Here is a 14,686-nt window from a genome sequence, read left to right as displayed (position 1 = left end):
CTTTCCAGAGCATTCATAACAGTGACTTCAAAACAAGAGGAGAAAATATTTTAACTATATTTTACTTTCAACCAAGAGAGAGCTAGAAAATACTTCCTAGACATAAAAAGGACCAAAATTCTTGAAATTCTTCTGAAATGTCTGAAAATCTGAAAATCTGAAATTCTGAAAATCTTCTCAGTGTGTTGAACATGAAAAATACAAGGAGTTCTAGGCTCTCCCAGAGCATCAGTCAGGGTAAGTAAAGTCATAAACTGAGACCAAGTAAATGCCACACAAACCTTTTCTAATAGATCCTCTTCATCACATTAGCTTTTAGGGCTCATGTTAAATAATCAACTGAGGCTAAAATTAACTCTCAGAAGATGAGACCATTTCATTTATTTTCATCTTTGGTAAATCTACGTGTCAATTTTTCTCTGAGAAGCAAATTTGACAAGATTTACCAAAATCAGATTAAGTAATATTTGAATTATTATATAAAGATGCACAGATATTTCTGAGATGTATTTTTTGAATGCTGCTTTTTATAGTTTACATAAAGATAATGTGGAGTTATATGCAGTGAGAAGTTATCTTAGCCACACACTCATTTTCCTCTTTAAAGAGAAAATGTCTACCTACATTAAAAATCACTGATATGACAATTTACATAATATTGGCAAAGTTAGTTATCCTAGATCTTTTTTAAAATATAAAACTCTTTGGGGATGCCTGGGTGGCTCAGTCAGTTAAGCAACTGCCTCGGGCTCAGGTCATGATCCCAGGGTCCTGGGATCCAGCACCACGTCGGGCTCCCTACTCAGTTTGGAGCCTGCTTCTCCCTCTCCCTCTGCCTCTCTCCCCACTCCTGCTCTCTCTCTCTTCACTCTCTCTCTCCCTCTCAAATAAAATCTTAAAAAAAAACTTAGAAACTTAAAACATTATATATATATATATGTATAGAGGGAGAGAGAAAGTTAAAACAATATATATGTGTATATATATATAAAACTTAGAAACTTAAAACATTTTATATATATATATATATATATATATATATATATATGCCAGCCAGGCATCCCATAGCTTTTTTAAACTCATGTAAATATATATTTTCTTTTTACAATATACTTAATTGTGCATATTATCATATATAGTTTTCACATCAAGCTACATATTATATTTACACAATAAACACCTGGTTTGGGCTTTCATTACTGCTTTTCATTTTCATATTATTTCCTTGGATTAATCCTGTGCACTTGGGAAAAAAAACTATTGTTTATGCTCTAGTAATTTCTTGAGATGTGGGCTGTAATGGTAACTTTTCTTTCATCTTAAACCTTGTCTCTTAAAAACAGCATTGATGAATGGAATAAATGAAAAATATTTTGGAACGAGGGCCACCACCTAGGGGGTACAGGAAAGAGCACATTACCATGTAAAACTCTAGGAGCCACTGGAATGAGAAATAATGGATTGAGGAAGTTAGGCAGGCTGAAAAGAGTATCTTTCCACTTCATTAAAATTATCTATTATAGTTATTATGGTGTGCCCCTTTAATTCCTAGGAATGTCAAAATTCTTCAAAAAAAATCATTGTCATCTCTCCTGTCCGATGAAGGTGACAGTAAACCTTGGGCTTTAATTGTAGTAACTGGGCATACAGTGAGAGATGATCCTGCCCTCATCTCTGGAGAAAGTGAGTATTTTATGGAACAAATGACAGCCAATCACAGCACAAGCTAATTAATTTTTGCCAGGAAATTGAAAAGCACATTGCCTTCTATTCATTTATATGAGACCCTCAAATCCTGGAGATACTAGTTCAAAACTAAAAAAGCTTTTGAGTATGTTAGTAAAACTAAGTGTGATAGCTGAGGAAAAACTACAGAACAACTATCAAGCCAATGCAAAAATTATAGAGAGTTCTTAAACTCCAGTTTTAAAATATGAAAATATGCATTGAAGAGACATAAATGGAAATTTAAGAGGGGAAAAAATCTTTCTCTGCAGAAGACAAGAATGAAAGTAAACTGAACAGATGAATATTTCATGGTGAAATTGTGTGAATTAACACCCAATGGCACTGGCCTTTATAAAATATGTGTCAGTAATCTTGAAAAAAGGTACATGATACATTGTAGTAATTTCAGCATGGATACAATTAAAGTCCCACAGTGAGTTGAAGGAAACCATGATAGGAACAAAGTTTTGTTTTTTTTTTTAAAGGGAAATATGTCCTTTCTTTTTTTTTTTTTAAGATTTTATTTATTTATTTATTTATTTGAGAGCGAGAGAGCGGGGGGGTGGGGCCAGAGGGAGAGGGAGAGAAAGAGAATCTCAAGCAGACTCCCCCACTGAGTGCACAGCCCAACGCGGTGCTTGATCCCACAACCCCAAGATCAGACCTGAGCCAAAACCAAGAGTTGGACACTCAACTGACTGCACCACCCAGGTGCCCCAGAAAGCAGTTTCAAGATGAAACCCAAATAGGACAGAAGATAGCTTTGAATATGTAGGCAAATGAATAAGATACATATGTGTATGTATATATACAACAATATGTCTTTTTTTTTTTTTGTCTTTTTCTTTTTTATTTATTTGACAGAGAGAGACAGCGAGAGAGGGAACAGAAGCAGGGGGAGTGGGAGAGGGAGAAGCAGGATCCCCACAGAGCAGGGAGCCCGATGCGGGGCTCAATCCCAGGACGCTGGGACCATGACCTGAGCCGAAGGCAGATGCTTAACGACTGAGCCACCCAGGCGCCCCTATACAACAGTGTCTTACCATTGACTATAAGTCTAGAATTGTTAGTTTTAGAGTTATCCCAGTAAAAAAGACAAGAGTCGTTATTTTCAACAAACTTACTTTCTCACTGAAAGTGCTAAGATGGCAGTAACAATTATTTGTTATGAGAGCACAAATAAGGACCAGTCAATACATAGAGTTTAGAAGACTTCTCAACAGAAGTGATGTTCCATGTGAAAATCACAAATAAGTAGATTTACCTGGGTAGTTTTGGAGACTGGGAAGTAAAGATGCAGTGTGGAAGGACAGAGAGAGAGATTGAGGGGGGGATTCTTTTTTTTTTTTTTACCTATCACATGGTAAATTTTCAGTAAATATAATCTAGTCCTCTTACTATAAGAAATGTGGAATTGAAAGAAGATATGACTTACACAGAGCATAAATCCCACTCAGGATTTTGTGGTTTTGAGTTCACGTCACATGAATTACCTATAGGAGTCCAGATAATACTAGCTGATACATATGAAGCATATACTATGCATCAGCTTTTATTATAAATGTATTACCTCATCTAATTATTTTAACTGTATATGGTAGATACTCTTATTATCTCCATTTTATAGATTAAAAAACTGAAGGCCGAGAGGTTGGGAAACTTGCCCAAGGTCATACAGAGGTGGGCAGGAAAGCCAGGTATAGTGAGATGGAGATCTCGCTATAGAAGGTATGCTCTTAATCAGCATGATGCTGCCACTGCAACTTAGAGTGAGAAAGAGAGTAAAGACAGGTGTGTGGAGAGTATATTTAGTATTTTTAATTTGATTTTGAGTTTAGTGATAATGAGGTATTACAGTGTTTTCCATTCTTAACTAAACAGACTGAAATATGTGGGTTTTTTTCCAGCTGTGTATCAGTGATCCCAACATTTCTTCATATGTAGCAGATAAATTGTGCATTAAAATACTCTCTGTAACATGTATCCAGTGGACACTGAGCATAAATTACATACTACCAGAGAAACATGAGAGTCAGAGGAGTGATCCAACAATGTGGAAGTTGCATGTTAAAACACGAAACAAAACATAAATACATGCTTGGTCACCGTGGCATGATGCAAAATGCAGGTCACAGATGGATCAGCAGAGCCTGATGGAGCCCAGATCATTTTTATATATTTATATTTTATCATGACCACATCTTCAAGAAAAGACATAAAACAAATTAAATCGAGATATTCACTTTTGAAATAAAGAAGAGGGGCGTCTGGGTGGCTCAGTCGTTTAAGCGGCTGCCTTCGGCTCAGGTCATGATCCTGGAGTCCCTGGATCGAGTCCCACATCGGGCTCCCTGCTCAGCGGGGAGTCTGCTTCTCCCTCTGACCCTCCCCTCTCTCATGCTCTCTGTCTTATTCTCTCTCTCAAATAAATAAATAAAATCTTAAAAAAAAAAAAGAAAGAAAGAAGAAATGTTAGATATAAGAAGAAATTATAATTTTGTTGAATCACACACAACGTAGGTCATATCTAATCACATGAGAAAATCCATTCTTGGGTATAGATTAAAACTGTGAAAGAAAAGAGGAAAATGAGATGGTAGAACATTTTTAAAAATATGTTTAATATTCTAGAGGGGAGGGGGTGGGGGGATGGGTTAGCCTGGTGATGGGTATTAAAGAGGGCACATTCTGCATGGAGCACTGGGTGTTATACGCAAACAATGAATCATGGAACACTACATCAAAAACTAATGATGTAATGTATGGTGATTAATATAACATAATAAAAAAAATAGTAGTAGCCACTCACTAAAAAAAAAAAAAAAAAGTTTAAACATCTCTCACAAAACTGCCAAAAGAATAAAATAAAATAAACAATTGAGTAGCCAGAGTATTGGCAATATCAATCATTAATTTATAGAAGAAACCATATGTTCCTTTGTATGCTGTCTCTGGTAGTCACTGTTTATTCCCATCTAGCTTTGACACCACTCTATTCAAATAAAATATCTCTAAATTTTATGTGAAATTGAATAAAATTCAGTAGTCAGTGATGAAAAACCACACAGTAACAACCTTCATCTTATTGGGACTGACAGATGACCCTCAACTTCAGATTCCAATTTTTATGTTTCTATTTCTTACTTACGTGTTGAGTATAACTGGGAACCTGACCATCATATCCCTCACTTTAGTTGACTCTCATCTTAAAACACCAATGTACTTCTTCCTACAGAATTTTGCTTTATTAGAAATTTCATTCACATCTGCATGTATCCCTAGATATTTGTACAACATAGCAACAGGTGACAGGTCAATTGCATTTAATATTTGTGTTATTCAAATGTTTTTTATCGACGTCTTTGGAGTAACAGAATTTTTTCTCTTGGCTACAATGTCCTATGACCGCTATGTGGCCATCTGCAAACCCCTGCATTATGTGACCATCATGAACAGCAGAGTCTGCAAGAGGCTTGTCCTCTGCTGTTGGATGGCTGGCTTGTTGATCATATTCCCACCACTTACTCTGTTCCTAAATTTGAAATTCTGTGATTCAAATGTGATTGATTATTTTTTCTGTGATGCATCTCCAATCTTGAAGATTTCATGCTCGGACACATGGCTCATAGAGCAGTTGGTTGTGGTCTGTGCTGTGCTGACCTTCATTCTGACCCTTGTGTGTGTTCTTCTGTCTTACATTCACATCATCAAGACCATTCTACGATTCCCCTCTGCCCAACAAAGGAAAAGAGCCTTTTCTACTTGTTCTTCTCACATGACTGTTGTTTCCATCACCTACGGAAGCTGTATTTTCATCTATGTGAAACCTTCAGCAAAGGAATCAGTGACTATTAATAAGGGTGTGGCAGTGCTAATGTCATCCATAGCTCCCATGTTGAACCCATTCATTTACACTCTGAGAAACAAACAAGCGAGACAAGCCTTCAGTGAGCTCTTCAAAAAACTGCATTGGTATCAAAAAAGTAAGAGAATGCTCAAGTCCAGAAATAAAATAACAAGCTAAGCATAAACCATGAAGCTCTAAATCTGTTTGTCTCTTTTTAATCTGATCTCTATTTAGGTTAACTTTCTCAAACATTTATTGCATCCAGAATGAATACCCTTCACCACATGAATTCACTCCTTTAACCTCCCACCCTGCAAACAAACCCAAGATCCCAATCAGAGGACATGGTAATAATTTTCTATTAAACGTAAGCCCGATTTTACTTCTGATCTCACAAACAAAACTGAAATGCAGAAAAATAAAACAAATGAGAACCAAACAAGGAAATAAATAGCTTATCTTATATTTTCTTGGACTTGCAAAAAAATAATGGATTTAAAGTGCTCTTCTAATCTTCTAATCTAAATGTTGCTGAATGTTAATTGATTAAATTAAAATGTATTGAGTACCTAGTCCTGGCAGGTCAAGTTCTAAGCAAAATAGGCACCATGCGCAATGTGGAACCCAACACAGGGTTTGAACTCGATCTTGCGATCAAGACCTGAACTGAGATCAAGAGTCGGGGGCATGGGGCGCCTGGGTGGCTCAGTTGGTTAAAGCAACTGCCTTCGGCTCGGGTCATGATCCTGGAGTCCCAGGATCGAGTCCCGCATCGGGCTCCCTGCTCAGCGAGGAGCCTGCTTCTCCCTCTGACCCTCCCCCCTCTCATGTACTCTCTCTCATTCTCGCTCTCTCAAATAAATAAATAAATCTTTAAAAAAAAAAAAAAGAGTCGGGGGCTTAACCAACTAAGCCACCCAGGCACTGCTCTAGGCACAAATTTTTAATTAGTAATATCCCTGATTATACTTAGCTCACTAATAATCCTGTATTACTAAATTTTTTTAAAAGCACCATTGGGAAGAGGTGGGCAGGGGAAAGGGTTAAATGGGTGACGGGTATTAAAGAGGGCACTTGTGATAAGCACTGGGTGTTATATGTAAGTGATGAATCACTAAGTTCTACACCTGAGACTAATATTACACTGTATGTTAACTAACTGGAATTTAAATAAAAATTTGAAAAAGAAAAAAAAAGCACCATTGGCAAAGAGTAATATGATATAATTGAAAAGTAAAGAAAATAAAAGTAAATACATATCCAAATAAATGTGTCTTAAATGGAAGTAGAATTTGATATCTAGGATCCTGGAGTGTATTTATTTGTAAATACACACACACACACACACACACTCATATAAAATGCTGAAATTTTAAAAGTAAAAGATTCACAGACTCTATAAAATACATCATATTTTAAATGTGAGGAAAAGCTGTTTTCTAAAAGGATATGATATTATAAGTTCAGTGCCAAAATGTTAATTGCTATTGAGGAAGTAAAGAAGTTGTTAAAATTATGAAAAATATTCAATTGTTTAAATACAATATGAATATCTTAATTCAAAATATTGCTAAATTAACCAATAAATTTTTGTATATCATGAAAAGAGAATTTCAAAAGATATCTAGAAAACAAACCATCAATATACATGGAAGTCTAAAAGGAATTCCAAATGAAAAGTTATAATTAAAGTAATAGTTAAATTTTTTCATGAAGTAAATGGCATATAGATTAGAAGACCACAAAATATACATCAATTTTTCTTAAAAGAGCTCATAAAACTACTAAGTAAATTATCATGTTGGTAAGTTTTCTCCTGGCTTTCTGGCATCCATGCCTAATCGCCATCCTTTTGGACTCTCTCCTGGTATCTCTAGGATATGGCACTTACAGTTGACTCTGTTAAAAAGAAAAGGGGGGGGGTGCCTAGGTGGTTCAGTTGTTAAGTGTCTGCCTTCAGCTCAAGTCATGATCCCAGGGTCCTGGGTTCGAGCCCCACATCAGGCTCCCTGCTCGGGAGGAAGCCTGCTTCTTCCTCTCCCACTCCCCCTGCTTGTGTTCCCTCTCTTGCTGTGTCTCTCTCTGTCAAATAAATAAATAAAATCTTTTTTTTTGTTTTGTTTTGTTTTAAAGATTTTATTTATTTATTTATTTGAGAGAGAGAGAATGAGAGAGAGCACATGAGAGGGGGGAAGGTCAGAGGGAGAAGCAGACTCCCTGCCGAGCAGGGAGCCCGATATGGGACTCGATCCTGGGACTCCAGGATCATGACCTGAGCCTAAGGCAGTCGCTTAACCAACTTGAGCCACCCAGGCGCCCAATAAATAAAATCTTTAAAAAAAAAGACTCTTTCCCTCATTCTTTCATTCCATTTTCTCTATTTTTCGCTTAAGTCTCAATGTAAATGTCATCCACCTACAGGCTGTTACTTCCTCTCCCACCACACAAACATACAAACTAAATCTGGAGAAACTGTTTATCCCACCTGCTGTTTTGACCTAAACTTTCTGTTCTTTAGTACCAATTTCACTAAAATTTTGTTTACATTGTGTATCTAAAATCTTCTAGAAAGTCAAGCACTTTACTTTTTATGCATACTTTACTATATATATAAAACCTAGTAAATAAATGATATTAAATATGTTAGCTTCAAATATACTAGTGAAAAATCCTCACAACTACTGAAAAAAAAATTACTTATTAAAGAAAAGTGCTAATTTCTGTCAAGAAAATTCATAAAAGAATCAAATGGAAAAATGGATAAAATATGCTATATATTTTTAAAGAACTTTACATCAAGATTTAACTACCCTACTACATTTGATTTCTATTTTAAGATATGAAAAAAATTAACAAAAGTTGTTATTTACTGGGAGATCAATTTAGGCTAACTTTACATAAGCTACAATATTATCTACCTATGAATTTACTTTAATACACACACAAACACACATATATTTTTTTAATGGATAATCTTCCAAAGAGCACTGGAATTGGTTTTTAATCTTTGTTTCATGCATTGGTAAACTGAGATGTGAGCATATTAAGTAATGTTAATAAGTGTTGGAGCCAGGGTTCAGTCCTGTTTCATGTTATTCTAGGTCTGTAATTTCTGGATATGGCACTGCCTCTTCAGGATTGCACACATAATCATCAAAATTACATCAAGGAACATCTCAAGAAATTTTATTTTATCTAAAACACCCAATGTTTATATCAAGAAAGTGGAATAAAATCTAAACGAATATCAGTTGATAATTTTATAATTGCATAGATTAATCAAAATCAAAATATCATCATTTGATAGATCATTTATGATGTTAAAAATTACAATTACTTATTGAAATGTCACATTGTATTATCTTGCAAAAATGTATAATTTTATTTTATTTTTTTTTAAGATTTTATTTATTTTTTAGAGAGTGAGTGAGAGAGAAACAGCATGAGAGGGGAGAGGGTCAGAGGGAGAAGCAGGCTTCCCGCGGAGCAGGGAGCCTGATACAGGGCTTGATTCCAGGACCCTGGGATCATGACCTGAGCCGAAGGCAGACACTTAACCATCTGAGCCACCCAGGCGCCCGCAAAAATGTATAATTTTAAAATACGTAATTGAATAAAGAAACGCTAATAGTCTAATATATAATAATAAGGAAGAGGCAAACATCTCTTAAAATGCAATTCAGAGACTTCCAGGGAGAGGATCCTAAGCTCACCTCACCCCATGGACACACTTAGATAACAGCCACATCAGTGTAAATAACCCAGAAAATGACCTGAAGACTGGCAGAGCAGACTCTCCACAGCTAATAGTAGAGAGGAGGCCACATCAAAAATGGCAGGAAGGGTGGCCACTCAGTAAGTAATAAAACTGACCACAAGACTGTCTGCAGGAGGGAGAGACATGCAAGCTTATAAAAAGGACAGGGCAGACCCCACACCAGGCATCCCAGGCATGGGAGACCCACACTGGAAAGATAAATCCCCATAACATTTGGCTTTGAAAACAAGAGGGGCATAATTTTATGAGTTTTTATAATCAATGGGGCTTAACACCTGGAACTTTAAAAATCAGCAGGCTTGGCTCTGGGAGAGCAACTGGGCAAAGGAAACTGAGTCCCTGCCATTAAAGAGACAGCATAACAGCAACACTGAGATACAACATAAAAGCAGCATTTGAAAAATGCAGATAATATGGGAAGGAGATTTAATTACTAATCTCAGAACATGTGCTGGAGGGGCAGGGATCTTTAGGAGTCTTCTCCAAGAACAAAGCATGGGCGGGCACCATTTCCCTCTGCCACCCCCCACAGACACCTGCAGAAACCAGTGCAAACACTCTCTACCTAGTTTGCTAACAGTGTGCTTCACCCCCAAGTTTTCCTGCAACCTGCCCCCTCCAACCTGACCTTGACAAGAGCTCAATAAAGCAGATCCAGGTCCCACAGCAGACTGGCACAAACCTTGCTAACACCATGCACCCCACCCTCATGTTCTCCTGTAGACCAGCCCTCAGCAGGAGTCCATCCAAAGCAGGACCACAAGTTGTGACACTGTGCAAGCAGCCCCAACAGTGGCCATCACCACTCTAAAGTGACTCCTATCCAGGGGCAAGGGGAAGACAACCACACACACCAGTCCAACTGTGGCCCCAGCATGGGGCTAGGGGCAGACATCTGGTCTGACTGCAGGCCAAACCGACAAATGAAGGCCTCTCATGGATAAGACAGGGAGGAAACCCTGCAGTTTAGTGTGACCACAGCTCTGGCAAATGCCTGGTTTGACCCAACTAAAGCCCAAGGAAGCCACAGACTGGCACATTAACAACACAGGAACCAAACCCTGCCCACAACAGACAAAGTGAGCCATTGCAGATGACTAAACTGAAGGCAAACATGGCTCAGCCACAACAATAAGGTGCACACAGTACTCATAGGAGACACCCTGAAGCACCAGATTCTGGATGAACAAGGAACACTGCACTACAGCGCATTATAGGACCTCTTCTTCATATGGCCACTACTTTCATGAGCAGGAGATGCAGCTGACTTTCCTAACACAGAAGAACAGAGAGTTAGACATATGAGGAGACTGAAGAATATGTCCCAAAGGAAAGAACAGTACAAAATCACAGCAAGAGAGCTAAATGAAATGGAGATAAACAATATACTGATAGAGAATTTAAAGTAATGGTCATAAGGATACTCACTGGACTTGAGAAAAGAGTGAAGGACCTCAGTGAGACCCTCAACAAAGAGATAGAAAATATTAAAAAGAACCAAGCAGAGATGAAGAACTCAATAACTGAAATTAAAAAATACACTAGAGGAATAAATAGTAAACTAGAGGAAGCGGAAGAATGAATCAGCAACCTAGAAGACCAAGGAATGGAAAATAATCAACTTGAACAAGTGAAAGAAATAAGAATAATAAAAAATGAGAATAGATTAAGGGAACTCAGTAACACCATCAAGCATAACAACATTCTCATTATAAGGATCCCAGAAGGAAAAGGGAGATAAAAGGGGGCAAAAAATTATTTGAAGAATAAAAGATGAAAACTTCCCATATCTGGGAAAGGAAACAGAAATCCAGATCCAGGAGACAGAGAGAGCCCCCAGTAAAATCAACAAAAAGTTCACACAAAGACAAGTACTAAGTAAAATTATTGCAAAAAGTAGCAATAAAGAAAGAATTTTAAAAGCAACAAGAGAAAACAGTTACTTACAAGGGAAATCTCATAAGGCTATCAGCTGAAACTTTGCAGATTAGAAGGGAGTGACATGATATAGTCAAAGTGCTGTAAGGGAAAAGAAAAAAACCCTGCAACCAAGAATACTCTATCCAACAAGGCTATCTTTCAGAATACAAGAAGAGATAGAGTTTCCCAACAAACAAAACTTAAAGGAATTCATCACAATGAAACCAGCCTTACAAGAAATGTGAAAGGGGATTCTTTAAATGAAAAGGAAAGATAATAAGCAGGAATTTTTAAAAAGTAAGAAGCAGGGGTGCCTGGGTGACCCAGTCCGTTAAGTATCTGACTCTTGATTTCAGCTCAGGTCATGATCTCAGGGTCATGGGATCAACCCCTGTGTTGGGCTCCATGCTCAGCTCAGAGTCTGCTTGAGACTTCTCTCTCTGCCCCTCATTCCACTCATGTGTTCTCTCTCTCTCTCTCTCAAATAAATAAATAAAATCTTTTAAAAAAAATGAAAAAGGAGAAACAACAACCAACACCACAGAAATGCAAATAATTTTAAGAGAATAGTAGAAAAATTATATGCCAACAAATTGGACAACCTAGAAGCAGGGCATAAATTCCTAGAAACATAACCTCCCAAAACTGTATCAAGAAGAAGTAGAAAATTTGAACAGACCAATTACCAGCAATGAAATTGAATCAGTAATCAAAAAACTCCCAACAAACAAAAGTCCAGGGCCAGTTGGCTTCAGAGGTGAATTCTACCAAATATTTAAGGAACAGATTTAAATAACAAATATTTAAAGAACATTTAAATACCTATTCTTCTCAAACTACTCCAAAAAATAGAAGATGAAAGAAAGCTTCCAAATTCATTCTATGAGGCCAGAATTACCCTGATACCAAAACCAGATAAAGATGCCACAGAAAAAAAGAACTATAGGCCAATATATCTGATGCACATAGATGCACAAATCCTCAACAAAATATTAGCACACTGAATCAAACAATACACTTAAAAAAGTCATTCACCATGATCAAGTGGGATTTATTCCCAGGATGCAAGGGTGGTTCAATATTTGCAAATCAATCAATGTGATACATCACATTAATAAGAGAAAGGACAAAAACCATATGACCATTTCAATAGATCAAGAAAAAGCATTTGACAAAGTACAATATCCTTTCATGATAAAAACCCTCAACAAAGTAGGTTTAGAGGGAACATACCTCAACACAATAAAGGCTGTATATGAAAAATCCACAGCTAAAATCATACTCAGTGGTGAAAAACTGAGAACTTTCCCCCTAATATCAGGAACAAGACAAGGATGTCCACTCTCACAACTTTTATTCAACATAATACTGGAAGTTCTAGCCACAGCAATTAGACAAGAAAAAAATAAAAGGCATCCAAATTGGTAAGGAAGAAGTAAAACTTTAACTGTTTGCAAATGACATAATACTATACACAGAAAACCCTAAAGACTCCACCAAAAAACTACTAGAACTGATATATGAATTCAGTAGTCACGGGTTACAAAATCAATGTATAGAAATCCATTGCATTTCTATACAATAATGAAGTAGCAGAAAGAGAATTTAAGAAAACTCCTAAGGACAGGCACCTTCTCCTTGCTTCTTCTTGGGGTCTTGGTCCTGCTCCCTCCCTGCAAAGAGTTTGGACATGTCAATGCACATTTGTGCTGGTGGGGCCTTAAGTGCTCTTGGGTCCACACTGTCTCTGCAGGTGCAGAAGCATGAGCCATGGGTAGATCACCAGCACCCACAGGGTCACCTTCCAGATGAAGGAGAATGAGAACATCACCATGGTGAGGGGCATCCTGCTTTTGGAAAATCTGATTGTATGAAGGAAACTTTCCCATCTGGTTCGAAATCTCAGCAGTATTCTGGTGCTTATGGTTCCTCAGTTTTGAGGAAAAGAAGAATTGAAAAGAAGAGTGTGAGGAGCAGGCATTGGAGCAAACCAAGAAAGAGTCTGGAAATCAGAAACAACTAAAGCAAGGCAAAGAACCAAACTGAGAGAGGACTTTTGCCAATGAGCAGTTAACCAGAGCAATTCTTCAAGACAGGATTTCAAGTGAAGAAGAACGAACCAAGGCAAAGCACTTGGCTAAGCAACTGAAAAGAGAAAAATCAAGTCACAGAGGCAGGATGCATTCTATAAAGAGTAACTGGCTAGAGGAGAGGAGCTCAGAATTCTACAAAGTTACCGTTGAACATTATCAGAAAGCTGCTGAAGACGGGGAAGCAAAGTTCAAGCAATATGAGTTTCATCTTGTCTGGGCTGATCCGCAGGCCACAGTTCTCCGGTGTTACTGCCAGAACATCCAGCAGACCCTCAGCTGCTGCCCTCTGGCCAACCAGTACATGCACTGTGTCTATCAGGCTAAACAGGGCCTTCTTGAAAATGGAGGATAAAGTCAACTTTTAAAACAATCAAACTCCTCAATGTTAATTCCAGAGGCAGAACATTTTTTTCCCCCGTAGGTAAGAAAGTAACCCATTCAAAGAGAAGACAATTAAAGAAAAGCACCAGAGGGCAGATTCAACCAAAGAAGATCACAATTTGAAAAGCTGAGGCCTAGATCAGGTATCAGCCAGCAAGGACACATGGCAGTATTAGTGAACCCCATTTATGATGATTAAAAGAGAAAAGCAGTCCTCTCTACCTTTTTAACTTTCTATTCAACTTTCTCTTCTAAGCAAGCTCCATCATTTGGTGAACCTTCAATCTGCCAAAGCTGGGTTTGGAATTGAGAGCTAAAGTAATTGGAGTGGGGAGAGGCTAGGGCACCAAACCTCGATCTTGGCTCAGCAGTGCTGGGTGGAATGTCTAGGCTGTGGCATGTTGGTTTTCACTCTTTTTCTTTTCTCCCTTGATGATATAAGAGCTATTTTATTTTAACTTATTATGGTGATCACGCAAGTAAGACAAAAAGGAGAGAGAAATGTACCTCTTTTACTGGAATAATGTTTATGATTATAAGTGAAATAAGGCATTTTTTATCCACATAAAGGCAACCTTGGCCTTTACAACCTCTTCTCGATTGTGAATACTTACATCTTTACTTCACTCACTATCAATAATAAATATATTTTCTGACAGAAAAAAAGAAAAAGGAAAACAATTTCATTTACAATTGCACCAAAATAATAAAATACCTAGGAATAAACTTAACAAAGGAAAAAAGGAAAGGAATAAACTTAACCAAGGAGGTGAAAGACCTGTACTCTGAAAACTATAAAACACTGATGAAAGAAATTAAAGATGACACAAACAAATGGAAACATATTCCACTTCCATGGATTGGGAGAATAAATATTGTTTGTGTCCATACTACTTAAAGCAATCTACAGATTTACTGTAATTCCTACCAAAATACCAA

At 37.3% G+C, this 14,686-nt stretch overlaps 1 protein-coding gene and 1 pseudogene across 1 annotated transcript; both read left to right on the top strand.

Annotated features, from left to right (window-relative positions):
- The first annotated feature begins 4,780 nt into the window (after nt 1–4,780).
- Nucleotides 4,781–5,754, top strand: LOC118008440 (olfactory receptor 6C2-like). The gene has a single exon (XM_035001984.1). The coding sequence runs from the start codon at nt 4,781–4,783 to the stop codon at nt 5,750–5,752; it is 972 nt and encodes a 323-aa protein (XP_034857875.1). The 3' UTR covers nt 5,753–5,754.
- Nucleotides 5,755–6,183: 429 nt separating this feature from the next.
- On the top strand, nt 6,184–13,796 carry LOC118008991 (annotated as a pseudogene).
- Nucleotides 13,797–14,686: the final 890 nt, after the last annotated feature.

Source organism: Mirounga leonina, unplaced genomic scaffold (genome assembly GCF_011800145.1).
Source record: "Mirounga leonina isolate KUSES-001 unplaced genomic scaffold, KU_Mleo_1.0 Mir_126, whole genome shotgun sequence".
In the NCBI taxonomy this organism is placed as follows: Eukaryota; Metazoa; Chordata; class Mammalia; order Carnivora; family Phocidae; genus Mirounga; species Mirounga leonina.
This window is presented reverse-complemented; position numbering and strand designations above follow the sequence as displayed.

What these genes read in the sequence shown, in the direction of transcription:
- LOC118008440 (XM_035001984.1), top strand. Translation starts at nt 4,781, where the DNA reads ATGAAAAACCACACAGTAACAACCTTCATCTTATTGGGACTGACAGAT.